The sequence below is a fragment of the Zootoca vivipara genome, chromosome Z1 (genome assembly GCF_965207765.1).
Source record: "Zootoca vivipara chromosome Z1, rZooViv2.hap1.1, whole genome shotgun sequence".
In the NCBI taxonomy this organism is placed as follows: Eukaryota; Metazoa; Chordata; class Lepidosauria; order Squamata; family Lacertidae; genus Zootoca; species Zootoca vivipara.
The window spans coordinates 1139637-1159453 of record NC_142583.1 but is presented as its reverse complement, the minus strand read 5'-3'; the positions used below and the strand labels follow the sequence as shown (position 1 = coordinate 1159453).

Below are 19817 nucleotides of genomic sequence, written 5' to 3'. Positions count from 1 at the left end.
GCTGAGTTTGACATCTAACAAATATCAGGATAGTTGAAATCCCCCATTACTACTATCTCACTTCCTTTTGAATGCTTGGCCATCAGTTCCAGGAAGGCATCATCTGTGTCCTCAGTTTGGCTTGGGGATCTATAGTAAACTCCCTCAATGAGATCACTGTTATTTTTCTCTCCCTTAATTTTGACCCAGATACTCTCAATATGGCTTTGAAGTTTTAAATCCTGGATCTCTTCACAAGTATACACATCCCTGACATATAGCGCTACTCCTCCTCCTTTCCTGTTTGGTCTATTTCTCTGAAATAGATTGCATCCCTCTATTACTACATTCCAATCATGAGACTCATCCCACCAGGTTTCAGTGATGCCTATTATGTCGTATTTAGTTTGCTGTACCAAGAGCTCAAGTTCATCTCGTTTATTTCCCATGCTCTGTGCATTAGTATGCAGACATTGAAGACCATTGATCATTCCCCCATGTCTCTTATTTAAGGATACTTTCCTCCCACCAGTAGGTCTGCATGCTGTTTGCTCCATTTGGTCCTTGACATTTGGATGATCATCTTCATAACTTGATAGACTCCTACCTTCAGGACCACTGTTTCCCTCCCCCACATAAGCCAGTTTAAAGCCCTCCTGATTAGGTGTTTGAGTTTCATGGCAAAAACATTCCTCCCAACCCTTGTGAGGTGCAGCCCATCACTTGTCCATCTTCAAGAAACTGCAGACCGTGATCTAAGAATCCAAACCGTTCCTGTTTGCACCATTTGCAAAGCCAGTTGTTCACTTCCCCTATTTATCCCTCTCTCCCTGGGCCACATTGTTCAACTGGGAGGGCAGATGAGATGACAATTTGTGCATTTAATTGCTTCAACGTCCTGCCCAGAGCCTCATATGATCTGTTCTCTTATTGCAGCTGTTCTCTTATATGATCTGTTCTCTTATTGCAGCGCTACCTTGATGAAGCAGATAGGGATAAGGAACGTTACATGAGGGAGCTGGAGCAGTACCAGAAGACTGAGGCATACAAAGTTTTCAGCAGGAAAGCACAGGACAGGCAGAAAGGCAAATCGCATCGACAAGGTATTGAATTATGGCATAGGAGTCCTTAAAAGTAACTCCTAGAACTGTTGACTAGTCCGTCTATTTTGTTCTCATTTAATGGGCATTGAAAAATGGTTTGCAGCAGATGACGGCCACTCCATTTAACTTGTTCTTGCTTCCTTGCTTTGAGCACAGGATGTACCTGCAATGTGGATGAATGTATTACCGTATTGGCCCAAATACAAGCTGCACTTTCTCCCCAAATTCCAACCATGAAAAATTAAAGTGTGGCTTATGTTTGCGCCCTTACGATATCGCTGCTGAAACAGCTGCCCACGAGGGCCATCGGGTGTGCGGGACAATGGCACTTGTCCTGACCGTGGCTGCCAAGCCTCCCCTGAACTGCCGGAACGAAGGGGGGGGGGCAGCTGGCAAAGCGGACATGGCTCCCTCTCCCCAGAGAGCAGCCTGGGAGTGTGGGGCAATGGCGCGCCGCCCGCCCGCCACTCCCAAGCTTGCCCCCAAGCACAGGTCAGTTGCAGACCGTGGGACTTGCCCTGAAGCCAACACAAGTATTTTAAGCACAACATTTTTTCATGTTTTGAAGGCACAGATATCTCTGTTGTTCAATGTGAATGTAGCCCTAAGGTTATGGCCTGACCATAGGTTGTGAAGCAGTGATGGGTGACCACCACCTCCTCAAGCAGGGTTGGATCAGAAATAAGCCATGCTAGTCCCCATCCCGTCTGGCTTGTTTTTCAGCCAATCTGAATTTGGATTGGAGGCCAGCAGCTGCAGCAGCTTCCCTCCCTTATCTCCCCATAAGCCTCCTTGCCTGCAGGGCCCCTGTTCCTTCAAATACCCCCCTTCCTTCCCAGTTGTTAGACTGGACCCACAGAGCAAATATGCGATTGTTCCCCAACATGAAGAACAACACACACAGGAACATTTAGTAGTGGTTAACTACTTTAATATAGAGAGCTGCAGAGTCCGGCATATTGGGAGCCGGAAGAAAGAGAGTACAATACAGTGTATACATCACGTGAGGAGAAAGAGATAAGAGACTTCCTTTCTCCTGGGAACAGACACAAACACCATACTAGCCTCACTCTTGAGTAGCTCGGCAGTGAGCAACAATATCTCTCTTTTTAAAAATATATTTATTAATTTTATAAAAAGAACAAAAACAATCAGTTTACATTAATAATGTACCCACCAACTCATAAAAACCAACTCATAAAAAAGTACAAAAACAAACAACAGCAAAAATACAAAAAGAACAAAAGAAGAAGGAAAAAAGAAAGAAAGAAAAAAGAATATTACTCTTAACTTTTTCATCACATTGTGGACTTCCTCAGATCTCCCCTCATTGGGTCCCTATTAAAATTAACCTTTAAGCAGTTTCCACATTATTTTAAACCTCTTATTACAATTCTCTCTATACCTTTCAATTCAATATCAATCTATAAACCCACAATTTATATTATTAACATTCAAACAATTAATTTATATCTCTAAAAAATTTTTTTGCAATATCTAATCTTGCTATTATTTCTCCCCTTGGCTTATAATTTTTACCAACAATGATTCACAATTAATAATATTACAACTTCTCTCATAATACCTTTAAACAAACTAAAAACAATTTCATCCCCCCCTCTCCTGGATCTAGATTTCCCAGGTGGCTCAGCGAATTCCGTAATTCATTCCAGTATCGGACCTTTCCAATCAATCTATCCTAAAATCAAGTATTTAAATATTTTAACCCACTCCCACCCTTTCCCGAAATCAGACTTTTTAAAGACAGCTTTGCTGTTTCTTCCCTTTTCCACCTGTTTCCCAACATCCTCCATCTACCTTCCCACTTTCCCAGAGTGTACATTGCCCTCCCTCTCTCACTAGGAGAGCAACAATATCCTCTGGTTCTCCATCGAGGAGCCCTTGGTTCACTTCTAAATCCTGTTCCACATCTCCTACTTGTGGAGCATTCCAATCTTCTTCTTCCTCTTCTTTGCAACACTTAGGTTCTTTATTATTTGTAGCATTGTCTGAAGTTGGTAGTTGCTCTTCTTGTTCCTCTGCATAATCCAATACTGTCTCTTCTCCAAATTCAATATCCAAGCAGTTCCTTTCACTTTCTTCACTTAGTTGTTTATTAGTTTCACGCAGCTGCTTGTTATTCCTGGACTGTTCCTGTTTAATGTCCAAAAGTTCCAAAAGAATCTTTTGCCACAAATCTTGTGATGATGTTGAGTCTAGAGTCATTTTTGCTTTTTCAAATTCCATGGGAGAACATGGAACATTGGGGGGGGGGCTTCCGGTTCATCGCCAGAGCCGTCCGGTGAGGTTTCCCTCGATCTCCGAGGCAGCCTGGCTTTGCGAGGGGGGGAGCCGGGAGAGCGATGCGGCCCCCAAAAGAGCCCCAGATTGAGCGTTCTGGGGACAAAGTGCTCGGTGGAGCTCCAAAAAGCGACTCCCCGGCAAGCTCCATTAGGAGCCCCGGAGAGAGTGGGGTAGTAGTCACGGGAGCCATTTCCGAGCGTCACTGTCACCCTCGCAAAGTGAAGCTTTGTGATGGCGGCAGAGAGTGGTGGATTTTTCCAATTAGAAGATCGGGTTACATTGGGCACCGTGAGTAAAGAGATTCAAAAAGCTTCATTTTACAAGTAAAAGATTCGGTCATGGCAGGAGGCTTTAAAAGGAAATCGGGTTCCTCCATTGTGTGAAACGAGATGCAGCAATTTGACCCCTGGCTGACAGGGTGAAAGGAAACAATCAATTTACCAAGAATTTGACTCTTTAAACTCTCTCCTGGAGCAGGTCAGGGGGAGAGGTGTGAATTGCTTTAAAGTGCCTCTAAATCTTCAAGAAAAAAATCCAAGGAAAGTTCCCCAGGAAGCTGGATCTGGGTGCCTGGAGGGATCAGTGAATGGACTTACAATACTGATTCAATAAAGAGTGGATTATTTTATTGAACTTGGATCTGTTAAATTTAAAGTGAATTTGAAGATGTGTATATGATTATGGACTAAGATTTTGAGTTATAAACACAAGATTTAAAAAGGGAAAAGACTGGACATTAAAATGGCGCTTGAGGTTTGGTAATATGACTCCTGTCATTTCCAGCAGTGAGCAACAATCTCAACACCATCCACCCTTTTTCCTGCCCCACATGCCTAGCTACTACCACTGACACTCTTAATTTGGGGGGAAACAGGAGCAGGGAAGCAGCACCTCCCTCTGGTGCCACATCCAAGAAGCCCACAGGGAAACTATTGAAACGCCCCTTGGGAGAAACTACATTTCCCAGGATTGACTTAGGGACACATTTATTCGGGTATTGTCTTTTTTTCTCCCCCCCCCCTTGAATTTTAAAGGTGCGGCTTTTATTCGGGTGCGGCTTATATTCGGGCCAATATGGTACTTATAGTACTTATCTATAACAAAGTGTCTTATGCAACAGATTAACATGGGCACCACTTTGGAAATCATTTTATATGTCCCTTGTACCCCTCCTTCTCCCTGCCATCTCCCAAACCAACTTCTCATGCCCTGTGTGTCTTGCTAGCAGCAGGTATACAGGGGGAGACTGGAATTCCTTAAACTATGCACAAGTACTCCAACTCCCTTTTAAAAGCAAGGGAGGAGAGAGTTTCCCTGACCTGTAGCAGGTAGAATAAATATAAACGGATGAACTCCTATAGACTAATTTTACACTGAAGGTGACAGACAGTTCCAAATCCACAAAAACTCAGGTGCAGCCCCTCTGCTCCTCTTAAAGACAGTCACTTAAAGACTGGCTGCTTCTGGAATCTTTTGTTGGCCCTGACATTGGGTGTCCCAGTTCCCATGATATAGAGGCACAAATGTATGTTTGAATGCATTGCCTCCTCAGGGCAAAACCTGCTGTTTTATTATTAGTATTGTTGTTGTTTAGTCGTTTAGTCGTGTCCGACTCTTCGTGACCCCATGGACCATAGCACGCCAGGTTATTAGTTACTAATATTAGTATTAGTATTAGTTACTAATATTAGTATTAGTATTAGTGTTAGTATTACTACTACTACTACTACTACTACTATTTATTACCTGCTCTCTTCTCCCCAAGGTCCCAGGATGGGCTTCACAATATTTAACCATAATTTATAAAACAAAACTTCGTCATTGCCTATCACAGTGGTGGTCTTTTTTTTTTTTTTTAGTTACAAATTACATGGAATGACCATTCTCATAGGGATATATAGTGTAACTAGGAAAGGAATTATGGGATGTGTCTCAAAGTTACTCAAGAAATGGTTTCCCTCTTTCAAAATTCATTTTGTTTCTCTATTTGTTTTGTTTTTTCCAGAAGGAGTACGACAGGCTGCCCATGACCACGAGGTAAATTTGCTCATACAGCCAAGCCTGACTTTTTAATAATACAGTAGTTTAAGTTTGGCCAGGGATGGGGTGTGGGAGAAGTGGGTAACAGGTTTCCTCACACGGGATAACATGATCCAAATGTGAATTGTGTGATGCTTATCAAGGAACAATAAGTGACGCAGGTGGTGCTGTGGTCTAAACCACAGAGCCTAGGGGTTGCCAATCAGAAGGTCGGCGGTTCGAATCCCCGCCACGGGGTGAGCTCCTGTTGTTTGGTCCCAGCTCCTGCCCACCTAGCAGTTCGAAAGCACCTCAAAGTGCAAGTAGATAAATAGATACCGCTACAGCGGGAAGGTAAATGGCGTTTCCGTGCGCTGCTCTGGTTCGCCAGAAGCAGCTTAGTCATGCTGGCCACATGACCTGGAAGCTGTACACCGGCTCCCTCGGCCAGTAAAACGAGATGAGCGTCGCAACCCCAGAGTCGGTCACAACTGGACTTAACAATTAGGGGTCCCTTTACCTTTACCTTTTATCAGGGAACAAAGGGAAATAAAACCATTATCTCGGCATACATGATTTCTTTGTTTCCTTGGCTTTAGTGCTTTTTCTGGAATGCTGTTCTTATCACAGTACTCTTATCAACAAGCTAGGTAGGCTGTTTTCTATCCCAAGCTGCTCTTGTATGCAGCCTCCCAAAGCCAAATTGCTCCATTTCATTGGCCTATGTAAGTAAACCTCTCAACCAATTTCAGCAGCCTGAGTTCACTTCTAGAGGAGATGTTAATAAGGTGTAGCTTTTTTATGCATACATAAAATTAAATTAAAAATCCAGTTCCTATTGCTCTTAAAGGTGTTGTCCCAGGCAAGCACTTGGATGGTTTAGGGCAGGCTGACAATTTTCAGTCACCTGTTTTGTAATGGGTAGGTAGGTGGCTTGAAAGAGCACTGGTGTTTATTTTAAAAAAATTATCTGACTGGGAGTAATATAAAATCGGAAATGATAATGAAAATTTTAAGATAGACTTTGCTGATATTTTCTGTGTTTGTTACTCCTCCCTGCCCACTCCACCCCACCTCCCACTTATTTCTCTGCTAGTGTCATCAGGTTTGGGATAATTTGTGGAACCTGAACACTGAAATAGTTCAGTGAATTATTTTCCAGACTGACACTTGGTACAAACGTCCCTTTGTCTCATTTTAGGGATAATGAAAGAAGCAATTGGTTTTGTGTTTCTCTTCTAATTTATGATAAATGGCACTAAGCCTGAACAAATTAGTCCTTTGCAATGAAGTGGTAATCAAATCCGTATGATTTTAATCCCAGGAGTGCGCCTTAGAGTGGTTTAAGTACACAGGAGCCCCCGAGAGGATCCTTTACATGCTGGGGTAATGCACTCGGTAGGGGAAGAGTGCTGATGGTTTTCATTACCACTCTTCCGTTAAGTAGAATTTTTCTGCCTTTTAGAGACTAAGCAATTTTGCTTAATTGCTTAAATGCTTGGGGGTTGGGAGATTGTACTTGGAGAATCTCTACCCTGGGGACAGCAATTATTATGGCCAGAGTGTCTTCTTCCATCAGCCTCCAGTCTGAAGGAGGAGTCATTTGTGATTCATTCCCAAGGTTTAGTGCCAGATTTCCTTGGGAGTTCCTCAGGGCTGACTTTCATCATATTGCTCCTTTAGGCTAATACTCATTTTGCATCCTCCTTCTTAGTGTCATTTCTGCAGCGTGTTGAGAGGCTGATGCTATTTTATTATGGTGTTTTGTTTTTTGCTATCAGTCTGTTTGAATTATTTAAATGGATATAATCATGCACAGTGATGTGTTGTTGACATGTTGATATATTAGGTTGCTTTTGTCATGCTATACCATGAATTGCTTTGAGCGTAATATATCCAGAAAAGCAGTATACAAAGGCTGCAATCAGATGTCCCAATACACAATGGGAATGAGGATAGGTGAGTCTAGGGCTCACAACCATCACCCACTTCCCTCTTCTATTGCAGCATGACTTTTGATGACAGTTTCAGATAACCATAGCTTAGTATTACATTGAAACCATAAACTATGGTCTATAGTAGCTTATTAACTCAGTAGTTTGAAATGGAGTTGATTCAAACCATAGATAAGGTTAGTCACGGTTTGTTGGATTTGGCAGAAACAGCAAGTTGTGGTTAAGCAGGGAGGCAGTGAGACCTGTGGTTCCCAATATATTGTTGGACTTGCAGCTGCCATCAGTCCCAGCCATCATGGCCAGTGGTCAGCGTTGGTGGGAGTTATAGTCCTGCCACACCTGAAGGGCTACAGTTTGCCGTGTTGAATCTAGTGGTCCATATGACTGTGACCTAGTGGCCCCTCCCAAAGGGTTGTCCTTTCCCCTGCTCCAGTATTGAATCCAAGTGGGGAAAAGAGGCTGTAAAATTGTGGTTGGGACCTTCCCGATTTGCGGGGAAACGCTGTCCCCTGTGCACTCAATGAGGGTTTCCCCAAGTATCCTCTTGAATGCTGATGAGCATATGAAACTGCCTTGTGCAGTTGCTATGTACAGTTAACACACAAAGATTTTTTGATTATTATTTTTAAGAGCTTCTTGCTGCTCAAAATGTCTGGATTTGGCAGATGGCGGGAGTGATACCGGAAACATTTTTGACATCCTGTTGCTTCCTCCTGATTTCCTTTTCTCCTTCTCCCCCTCATATGTCTGCCTGTGTCTGCATTCCCAACTGCCTTTATACTACATAAGGAGTGCCAGCTTTCTTTATTAGAAGATACGGCAGCTGTCTTGGAGTTTGCTCAGGCAAACACACAAAGAGTTTTCTGAAGTTCCATCGAGCCGTTGTCTATCATGGCTGTCTGCCAAATGGCTCTCCGTTAACTCTGCCAAGCCCCCTTTTATGAGGCATGCACTGATGTGAAGTAGTGAGCTTTAACTGCCAGAATTCCCTTGTAGGCTCTTAACCACTTAGCTTTCTTGCTTGGCCCCAAATCATGTTTGACACGTCATTTAAAGCCTATGGTTTTCACCATGGTGTTGGTGAAAACAGGAGAGAGGCATTTTCTACTTGGTATATGTGGGCAAGGTAATGATCTACCCTGTTTCTCCAAAAATAAGATGTAGCCATAAAATAAGCCGTAGCAGAATTTTGTAAGCATTCAAGGAATATAAGCCATACCCCGAAAATAAGACATAGTAATAGGCACAGCAGCAATGCAGGCTGCTGAAGAATGCGGCAGGAGAAGAAGGAAAAAAATAAGACATCCCCTGAAAATAAGCCACATGTGTGTGTTTTTTTAAAGGAAAAATAAATATAAGACGGTGTCTTATTTTTGGAGAAACACGGTAGTTAACCATATCCCCAGTCTCTGCAAAAAGCAGAGCTAATAGCGGCTTCAATGGACAGTTTGGTTTGGGAAGAAATGTGGCAGGTGTAAAATGTACACTCTGCTCCAATTAAATGGGAAGCCTTGATGCTGTAGATTTAGCTGAGAGAAAAGCACATTAAGATATTTGATCACCATTCTGCTACATTATGGTTGCTTTGGCTTCTAGGCTCCCATTTTTTTGTTGCCTGCCAATGATGAACTGACACAGAGGATGTTACCATGAGTAAATACAAGAGCTTTCATTGGAAGAAGGGCCTCTGATGCAGAGAATTGCCTCACTCAGGAGCCAGATGTATGGAGGAACGTGACTCATAGAAGTAGAAGGCCCAGGGATCGCTCTGAGGGTTTAGAACTACACAATCGATTTGAAGTGCTCTCCCTTAACATGGAAGATGAAGAACAGACTCCATTTGAAGATCTCTCCCTCATCACAGTTGATCAGAAATATGAAGACGAGCAGCAAAGTCAGTCCTCCGGGAATATGCAGGTGACCTTGGAAGGGGACAGCACATGGAAGAATCCCGACCAAGCCCATGAAGAGGCGTGTAGTGGTGATAGGGGATTCCCTACTGAGGGGTACAGAAGCAGTGATCTGTGGGCCTGATAAGACGTCTTGAGAGGTGTGCTGTCTGCCCGGGGCCAAGATCCAAGATGTAACAGAACAGCTGCAAGGAATCATAAAACCCACTGCCAAATACCCCTTCCTTTTGGTCCATGTGGGAACCAATGACACTGCAAGCCATAGCCTTCAGAAGATCAAAAGTGATTATGAGGCTCTCGGCAGGAAGTTGAAGCAATTGAATGCACAAATTGTCATCTCATCTGTCCTCCCAATTGAACGATGTGGCCCAGGGAGAGAAGGAAAAATAGGGGAAATTAACAACTGGCTTCGCAAATGGTGCAAGCAGGAACTGTTTGGATTCTTAGATCAGGGTCTGCAGTTTTTTGAAGATGGACAAGTGATGGGCTGCACCTCACAAGGGTTGGGAGGAATGTTTTTGCCATGAAACTCAAACACCTAAAAAGGAGGGCTTTAAACTGACTTATGTGGGGGAGGGAGACAGTGGTCCTGAAGGTAGGAGTCTACCAAGTTATGAAGATGATCATCCAAATGTCAAGGACCAAATGGAGCAAACAGCACGCAGACCTAGTGGTGGGAGGAAAATATCCTTAAATAAGAGACACGGGGGAATGATCAATGGTCTTCAATGTCTGTATACTAATGCACAGAGCAGGGGAAATTAAGATGAACTTGAGCTCTTGGTACAGCAAACTAAATACGACATAATAGGCATCACTGAAACCTGGTGGGATGAGTCTCATGATTGGAATGTAGAAATAGAGGGATACAATCTATTTTAGAGAAATAGACCAAACAGGAAAGGAGGAGGAGTAGCGCTATATGTCAGGGATATGTATACTTGTGAAGAGATCCAGGATTTAAAACTTCAAAGCCATATTGAGAGTATCTGGGTCAAAATTAAGGGAGAGAAAAATAACAGTGATCTCATTGAGGGAGTTTACTATAGATCCCCAAGCCAAACTTAGGACACAGATGATGCCTTCCTGGAACAGATGACCAAGCATTCAAAAGGAAGTGAGATGGTAGTAATGGGGGATTTCAACTATCTTGATATTTGATGGATGTCAAACTCAGCCAAGAGCATAAGGTCGAACAGATTCCTGACATCAATACTAGGAAAGGTTCTAGAGCAGATCATTAAGCAAACGGTCTGTGAGCACCTAGAAAGGAACGCTGTGATCTCTGAAAGTCAGCATGGGTTTCTGAAAAATAGGTCATGTCAGACTAATCTGATCTCATTTTTTGACAGAATTATGAGCCTGGTAGATGAAGGGAATGCTGTAGATATAGCCTATCTTGATTTCAACAAGGCCTTTGACAAGGTGCCCCATGATATTCTTGTAAAGAAGCTGGTAAAATGCAGGCTAGACAATGCTACCATTCAGTGGATTTGTAACTGGCTGACTGACCGAACCCAAAGGGTGCTCATCAATGGCTCCTCTTCATCCTGGAGAGAAGTGACTAGTGGGGTGCCACAGAGTTCTGTCTTGGGCCCAGTCTCATTCAACATCTTTATCAATGACTTGGATGATGGGCTTGAGGGCATCCTGATCAAGTTTGCAGATGACACCAAATTGGGAGAGGTAGCTAATACCCCAGAGGACAGGATGACACTTCAAAATGACCTTAACAGATTAGACAACTGGGCCAAAGCAAACAAGATGAATTTTAACAGGGAGAAATGTAAAGTACTACACTTGGGCAAAAAAAAATGAAAGGCACAAATACAGGATGGGTGACACCTGGCTTGAGAGCAGTACATGTGAAAAGGATCTAGGAGTCTTGGTAGACCACAAACTTGGCATGAGTCAGCAGTGTGATGCAGCAGCTAAAAAAGCCAATGCAATTCTGGGCTGCATCAATAGGAGTATAGCATCTAGATCAAGGAAAGTAATAGTACCTGGTCAGACCTCACCTGGAGTACTGTGTGCAGTTCTGGGCACCACAGTTCAAGAAGGATACTGACAAGCTGGAACGTGTCCAGAGGAGGGCAACCAAAATGGTCAAAGGCCTGGAAACGATGCCTTATGAGGAACGGCTTAGGGAGCTGGGTATGTTTAACCTGGAGAAGAGAAGGTTAAGGGGTGATATGATAGCCATGTTCAAATATATAAAAGGATGTCATATAGAGGAGGGTGAAAGGTTGTTTTCTGCTGCTCCAGAGAAGCGGACACGGAGCAATGGATTCAAGCTACAAGAAACAAGATTCCACCTAAACATTAGGAAGAACTTCCTGACAGTAAGAGCTGTTCAACAGTGGAATTTGCTACCAAGGAGTGTAGTGGAGTCTCCTTCTTTGGAGGTCTTTAAGTGGAGGCTTGACAGCCATCTGTCAGGAATGCTTTGATGGTGTTTCCTGCTTGGCAGGGGGTTGGACTGGATGGCCCTTCTGGTCTCTTCCAACTCTGATTCTATGACTCCTCTTACTGGCTTGCATTCTTCTCACGCATGCACTTAACCAGATTGCATCTAGACTCAGCTGGGACAATAAAGCCTTCTTAGTAGCTCTTGCCAGCATTTAATTCTAAGCAGCACTTTGGAGCCAATCTTTTGGTTTGCTCTTCACCTGCCAGAGATGTGATTTAGCAGCAAATGCCCTCCCCTCGTGGCGCCGTTCGACTGAGCCTATGGGTTACAGTGGCATAAGGAAATCTGGCTGATTCTTATCCTTAAGTAACTTTCATCAAGTGAACATGGGAAATGTGGAGTAGGAAATGCGTCAAGAGTGAGTGCTGTGCGATCCTAAGTTCTGTATCATTTGCATGCCCCTATTAATATCCACAACTGAAAATGGTCCCTTTAGTGCTTCGCTTGGTGGAGATGAGCAGCGCAATCCTAAGCATGTTCACTTTGAAGCACCCCCATTTTGTGAAATGGGACTTATTCCTGGGTACAGCTTCAACTTTTCAGCTGAGTGTTAGCCTCTGAGGCCCTTAGTAGACAAAACGAAGAAACCACTGCAAAAATGCCCATTGCCTTCACTTAATGTCAGCTGCAAAAAAGCCATTCCTTGTTCCTCTAGGGAAGCTTTAAGGTTTTTGAAGCTCCATACAATAGCTGATTTCACTAGGAAATTCACTTGAATCCATGGTTTTTTCCTGTTCCTTAAGACTGCAAACTGAGGCATTGTCTCTTATTAGAGATCTTAGTATCTCATCCCATCCAGAGAATGTCCTAAAACCTGTTAAGGGAGAGGTGCTTTTTGAAATCCCCACGTGCTATTATCTTCAGCATATCTGTCTGTTGTTATGCTGAGAAATCATCAAGATGAATGTAATATTCTTGTCTGTATGCAGAAGGAAGCTGATACAAAGGAGAGGTCTGTTTTTGATATTCCAATATTCACGGAGGAGTTCCTGAACCACAGTAAAGGTGAGCAGAATGCAAGACATGTGTCCCCATTCCACCCACCCAATACCTGGCAGAGTTGAGCAAACGGTATTTTACACATTGCTGTGTTTTATTTTGTGACAACATTATGTGCATCTACTCAAGTAAGTCCCCTTGAGTTTATTGGGGCTTTCTCCCATGTTAAGTGCATATAGAATTTCAGCCTTAGTCACTTTGAGGCGGGGCTGTTGTGTGTGGGGGGGGGGAGGAATACAAGTATTTTAATTAAAGAAGCAAATTTTCATGAATTCTAAAATTGGTTAGCTACCATTCAGTTTCAAGACTGGAAAAAAGACTTCTTTTCTATTAACCCTCCCTTGGGCTCAAGGTGTAGAGTTTGTTCTGATTTTTTGTATGTCCCAGTCCTGTTCAAAAAGAGATCACCCCTTTGTTCCCATACTAGACTTACTGCTTCTTATACTGGATAAGCCAGTCTTCGGGGCCCTTTTCACCCCCATCTTCTCCTCCAGGAAAGCAGCTGTGAACTCCTGGTGCTAACCAAAATCTGCAGCGAGAGAGTTTCCCCTTGGATTGTGCAGCCAAGGCTTAGAATGTCATTCCATTTGATGCAGTGCCAGCAGACACTTGTACTAGCAAGATCTGGAGATATTCCCTGGGCAGCCTATCCTTTTAGTTATATCAAGGTGAAATTGATTTTCAGAGAATGGGAAGCATTTTATTAATCAAGCAGATGATAGGGGCTTTTCTTCTGAAGTTCAGCGGCAAAGAGGATTTGAGTTATCTGTGCTCTTTGTCAAAAGAGATCTCTAAAGTCCCTTGGCATATGCCTGTTGGAACAGTGGCTGTGGCTGACTTCCTTCACGATCAAATACATTCCAGGTCTTGATTTTCTCCCCCCTTTCCCTCGCCCCCTTCAGTTTAATCCTTATATACCTGCTTGTTGTTTATTTCGCTTCCTTTATTGGATATTACCAAATATTCTCCATATCCAACTGTTGGACAAAAGGGCTTGCTTATGATCTCCCCTCCCCTTGTCATCTGTTTTTCCGGTGGGGGGTTGACAGCACGGGAAGCCGAGCTGCGCCAGCTGCGCAAGTCCAACATGGAGTTTGAGGAGAGGAATGCTGCCCTGCAGAAGCACGTGGAGAGCATGCGCACAGCGGTGGAGAAGCTGGAAGTGGATGTGGTGCAGGAGCGCAGCCGCAACACAGTCCTGCAGCAGCACCTGGAGACCTTGCGGCAGGCCCTCAGCAGCAGCTTTGCTGGAGTCCCACTGCCAGGTGAAAACCCTTTCCAGAGGGGAGGGAGTTGGTAGCCCTTGCTTTGTTTGCTTCAGGGATTGCATGCTAGGGAGCTTTAGGGTGTTCTAAATGTGGAGCGCTGCCCCTGCTCTCGTGTGTTATAGTGTCAGCATGTGTGTGAGAGAGAAAGTTTGAATTTTGAATTAGTTGTGCCATTCTGTTGCCTATGAGTACTTCAGAAGAGAATAATAATAATAATTTATTATTTATACCCCGCCCATCTGGCTGGGTTTCCCCATCCACTCTGGGCAGCTTCCAACAGAAAAACAAAACACAGTAATCTATTAAACATTAAAAGCCTCCCTAAACAGGGCTGCCTTCAGATGTCTTCTAAAAGTTTGTAGTTGTTTTTCTCTTTGACATCTGATGGGAGGGCGTTCCACAGGGCGTGCACCACTACCGAGAAGGCCCTCTGCCTAGTTCCCTGCAACTTGGCTTCTTGCAACGAGGGAACCGCCACAGGGCCCTCGGCGCTGGACCTCAGTGTCCGGGTAGAACAATGGGGGTGGAGACGCTCCTTCAGGTATACTGCATCGAGGCCATTTAGGGCTTTAAAGGTCAGCACCAACACTTTGAATTGTGCCCGGAAACGTACTGGGAGCCAATGTAGGTCTTTCAGGACTGGTGTTATATGGTCTTGGTGGCTGCTCCCAGTCACCAGTCTAGCTGCTGCATTCTGGATTAGTTGTAGTTTCTGAGTCACCTTCAAAGGTAGCCCCACATAGAGCGCATTGCAGTAGTCCAAGCGAGAGATAACTAGAGCATGCACCACTCTGGCAATACAGTCCACAGGCAGGTACGGTTTTCGCCTGCATACCAGATGGAGCTGGTAAACAGCTGCCCTGGACACAGAATTGACCTGCGCCTCCATGGAGAGCTGTGAGTCCAGAATGACTCCCAGGCTGTGCACCTGGTCCTTCAGGGGCACAGTTACCCCATTCAGGACCAGGGGGTCCTCCACACCTGCCCGCCTCCTGTCCCCCACAAACAGTACTTCTGTCTTGTCAGGATTCAACCTCAGAGAGGCCTTCACTCTATGCCAGCTGAATGGAGGTGCCTGTTGGTCCTTGAAGTGATAGGAATGCAGCATAGCTGGGGCAGTTGCCTTCATTCAGGCTGGGGGCTGCATATAAAAGGGGGATTTGACAAAGCACAAAAAGTGAGATGTGACCTTTTTCCTTTTTTATTTTTAAGGACAAATTTGGGGAGGCCTCAGAGACCCACAAAAACCTTTTGGCATCCCTAATACCACATCAAGGGAGCCATGGGAGCAGTCAGTAATCATTTTAAAACTTTTTTTTTTAATGAAAACGTCTGAGAAGTGACAGGTGGGAGGCACAGAAATCTCTTGTGGTGTTCTGATTTGGCTTGTTGGCCATGGCTTAGTCCCTCCTATGATACAGTGTATTGAAGCAGTCCCTTTTGTCCTACTGTTGGCCAAACGCTGTATCCATGCAAGCGAACTGTCTTCATCCCATGTGCTTTGCGCTGACAGAGCATTTGAGAATTCAAGTCCCGCCTGCAATTTGGCATAAGAGTGGAGCTTCCGTGCCTGCTGTAGCTACTGCAGTTAACACACTGTTTCCTTTTTCCTTTTTCTCATCTACACCTTGCAGGAAGTGGAGAGATCCCCACAATGGACACCATTGATTCATACATGAATCGGCTGCACAACATCATCCTGGCAAACCCGCAGGATAATGAGAATCTTATAGCCATCGTCCGAGAAGTTGTAAACCGCCTCGAACGCTAGTGCCTGGGTGAGCTGCTGCCTTGCCAGGACTCTTAAGACTGAAGTGAAATGCCGCTGGCTTCTGAAATGGCTGGCTTCCAAGTTAAATTTCAGATCCCATAGACTTTGATGTCAGCATTCTGTATTTGGTGAAATCAAAGTCCAATAGTAGTTTAGTTATCCAGCACAAATGCCTCATTCACCACACTCACTGTTTCTGATATTCTGATATCTTACATTTTTCACAGTTACACTTCCACATACAGTGGTGCCTCGCTAGACTAATTAAATTTGTTCCACGGGTCAATTCGTGTAACGAATTTTTCGTCTAGCGAGTCGCGGTTTCTCATAGGAATGCATTGAAACTTAATGTGTTCCTATGGGCTCCGAGGGACTGGCGGCGGAGGCACTTGCTCTCTTGGCTTGGGGAAGGCAGGCAGGCAGGCGCTTGCTCTCTTGCCTGCCTACCTTCCCTGAGCCAAGAGAGCAAGTGCTGCTGCCACCGCCAGTCCCCTTGGCTTGGGGAAGGCAGCCAGCGAAAAGCCCTGCTTTTTCCCGCTCACCTCAGCGGCGGCGCTAAGATAGCCGATCCCAGGTCGGGGCGAGCGGGAGAAAGCGGCGCTTTTTGCCGGCTGCCTTCCCCAAGCCAAGGGGAAGGCAGCCAGCGAAAAGTCGTTCCCCGGAGCCTCTCAGCTGATCTTCCTTTGCCTTCTTCCCTTGCTACAGCTGGTTCCCCTTTCACTAGACAAGGGGGTTTTGCAAATAGGTTTTGTGATCGGAGGTTTTTATGGCCACGCTTCGCAAGACAAAGTGGTGGCCATAGAAAACCTCGTCGTCTTGCGAGGCAACCTCCGATCGCAAAACCTATTCGTATAGCGAAAAAATTGTCTAACAGGGCATTCGTCTAGCGAGGCACCACTGTACAAGGGCATATTTAATAGGGTTGCTAAAGAGACAAATCAAGTATCCCCGCCATAGTATATTTCCTGTTAGCAGTGTTTATCAGCTCTTGTATGCAGCTGTACTTTAAGAAAAGAAGAAGCACTAGCTTGACCTTTTTGTTTTAAACCTGCAAGGCTAAGTTCCTGAGCCGTTATTCTGAATTGCCAGCATGAAACCAAATGGCATTTTAATTCAGTGGATTCTGAGCGGAGGTCCATCTGTGCCCTGGGAAGCCAGAGGTCCTCAACCTTTCTGGTCCTTGACCTTTTGTGATAATTGCGTAGCACAGTTAATTGCGTGATTCCCATTTCAGCTTAGCTTAAGTAAAAAGACCATTGCCCTTCCCTCAAGCAGCCAGATGGAACAGACGAGCATTCCAAATCATGTCTGCTCCCTGCAGGATTTAGAAGCAGCACTTTTGCCACTGTTTTATGAAAAGGAACAGCTTGCGGACACAAGTCTGGGATTTTTCTGCTGCTCATCAGCCTTCTTGTTTTAAGAGGGCATTTTCTGTTAGGATGCCTGTAAGCTGGAAAGGAGAGGCTTGGGGAATTGACAGGTGGGAGGCTGTTTGTCTGCGACAGAATGTGGCAGTCAGTGAAGAGGTCTCTCTTTAGGCCGATATGGAAGGGCACCTCAGGCCCAGAGCCAGATGCTTCCCATTCAACACACCTTGCAGCAGAGTCTGACTTGAAACTTCAAATGTTAAGACAGCTAGCTGTATGCAGTTGTATCTGCTGTTGTGAGTGACCCCAGGAGAGTTATCAACATTATTTGTGGCATCAAAATGGAAATGTGTTCTGCTTCTGGAGGAAAATGCATTCAAATTTGAATCACTTGAAGCAACAGCCACACACACACACACACACACACACACACACACACACAAGCCACCATGCTTCTCCTCCTTCCTCACTGTTCCAGTTAAAAAGGTATGTTCTCACTCCCTAAAAACAACATAGATAAGGCAATTAAAATGTTAATTTCAGACTGAGTTAGTTATACAAATATGAATACTTAACTGCTGTTGATGTTCCAAGCACGGTTTGTAATTGGCAAAATATTCATCGAACGTGAGAACGTCCCTTTTAATCTCAGGTGTTTGGGATTATCACTGAAAATACAACCCAGGACTGAGCCCACCGTTTCCAGAGACAAGTCTTAGTGTGAGCCTGACATATACAAACTTTTTCTAAATCTTGTCATCATTGTCCCCTTTGTTTTATTTGCAGTTTCTTAGGCCCTGGATGTTTTTCTTAAAGGGATGAAACAAATGTGAGGAAGGAGGGACATGCTGAGAATAAGCCGAAGACACTCTAGTTCTTGCTTACTGGATGAGCATCTTCTGTGAGGACCCAGGAGCAGCCCAAGAGAAGAGGACATCCCCTCTAGCTTGCACTGCTGTGTGCCATTTCCTGTTATTTATCACCTGGCTCTGGGCACACTCTGGACTAGAAGAGGCCATGATGATGCTTCCTTCTCTGTCAGGTCAAAGTTGTCTGTCTTTGGTAATACAAAGCTCTGGAATTTCTGGTGCCCATGCTCTGACAGAGTCTCTCCTGCCCCACCGGCGCAGTCCCACCCTGTTTCCCTGCACCTTAGTTGCATGAACTGACTCTGTGCTCTGCTTGCCATCAAAGCCTCTCTTCCATCTGGTGAAAATGTCTGCAGACGTGTGTTAATTGTTTAAAAAAACACCTCTGTGATAATCCAGTAAAAAAAGAAAAGAAAAAGGACCATCAGCTTTCTTTTTTCTCCTGGCATTGTAAGTTCAAAACCTTCTTGTTGGATTAAAACCTTCTTTGTAGTTTGTTACCTAGTTTGATGTTACATGGTAGTCTTGTGATTCAAATATCTCTTCTGAGCAACAGGAAATGAGCATGAAGGAGAAATTACATGCCCCTCTCCTTCTGGTAATGTGTGGCCATCCCAAAGAAATAAACTATGTAAACAGGTCTCTTGCTATGGATTTTTACAGAGCTCTAGGAAAAACGAAATTAAATAAAATTGGGATCTGGAGGCTACCATAAAGCAGGCATGGATAACCTCCGACCCACAGACTAAATTAGTCTTAGCAGGGCTCATAATTTGCCCTGCAGAGGCATTTTCTCTGCCATATGCCAGACATCCTACACTGATCAGCGCTGACTGAAAGCCCTACTTTGCGGCAGGATCTTCCTTTGTAGCAAACCCCTAGTTGCCCCTCTGAAGAGCCGCAGTACATACTTCAGCCAGTGGTAGAGGAGAGTGAATTATGCGGGTCGCCCTAACCTAGAACCTCACTGTGTTCCATTGAGTCAGCACACATTTATCTCTCTACAAATGTGAAATGCTGCAGAGTCAAGCAAGAACACGAGTACCGTATTTTTCGTTCCATAAGACGCACTTTTTTCCTCCTAAAAAGTAAGAGGAAATGTCTGTGTGTCTTATGGAGCGAGTGCGTGGTCCCTGGAGCCAAATTGCCCAGGGGCTAAAGGCAGATCGTGCTTTTTAAAAGAAAAAGAAAGAAAGAGCTAAAGGCTAACAGGAAGGGAAGGGAAAGGCACCCACTCAGCAGCTGATTGCAAGATAGGTGAGGGAGTTAAGGGAGCTAGCACCCTTCCCGGCCCCTTGCCTAGGCCTCAGTTGTTGTCTGCAGAGGGAGACATGTGACTGGCTGATTTGATTATCTGTCTGGAAACTGTAGAAATGCAGAGAAGCTAGAGAAGCTGCAGAACTGTGAGTTGAACCCCATAAAAACAGTATTTTTTCCCCTTTGCAAGGGAACTCAGCAACTTTGAGCTGATCCTAAAAAATGGAGCTTTCCCCCTTTGCAAAAAAGATGCACAACTCTGAGCTGACCCCCACCCCAAAACGGGGCTTTTCCCATTTGCAAAAAAATGCTGCACAGCTTTGAGCTGATCCTAAAACAATATATGGAGCTTTCCCCCTTTGCAAGCAATAGGAGTATAGCATCTACATCAGGCATCCCCAAACTTTGGCCCTCCAGATGTTTTGGACTACAATTCCCATCTTCCCCGACCACTGGTCCTGTTAGCTAGGGAGTTGTAGGCCAAGACATCTGGAGGGCTGCAGTTTGGGGATGCCTGATCTAGATCAGGGGTCAGTGAACTTTTTC

The 19817-nt window shown here is 44.6% G+C and overlaps 1 protein-coding gene across 6 annotated transcripts in view; it reads left to right on the top strand.

Moving 5' to 3' along the window:
* HMG20A (high mobility group 20A) overlaps positions 1-18654 on the top strand; it is a 67191-nt gene extending 48537 nt beyond the window's left edge. For all 6 annotated transcript variants that reach the window (XM_035112197.3, XM_035112194.3, XM_088660804.1 and 3 more), the window contains 6 exons: positions 950-1082; positions 5392-5423; positions 12670-12745; positions 13789-14004; positions 15642-15785; positions 17932-18654. In XM_035112197.3, the coding sequence (XP_034968088.1) occupies positions 950-1082; positions 5392-5423; positions 12670-12745; positions 13789-14004; positions 15642-15778 (594 nt within the window). In that variant the 3' untranslated portion in view covers positions 15779-15785; positions 17932-18654. The remainder of the gene's footprint in view (positions 1-949; positions 1083-5391; positions 5424-12669; positions 12746-13788; positions 14005-15641; positions 15786-17931) is intronic.
* The last annotated feature ends 1163 nt before the right edge of the window (positions 18655-19817 follow it).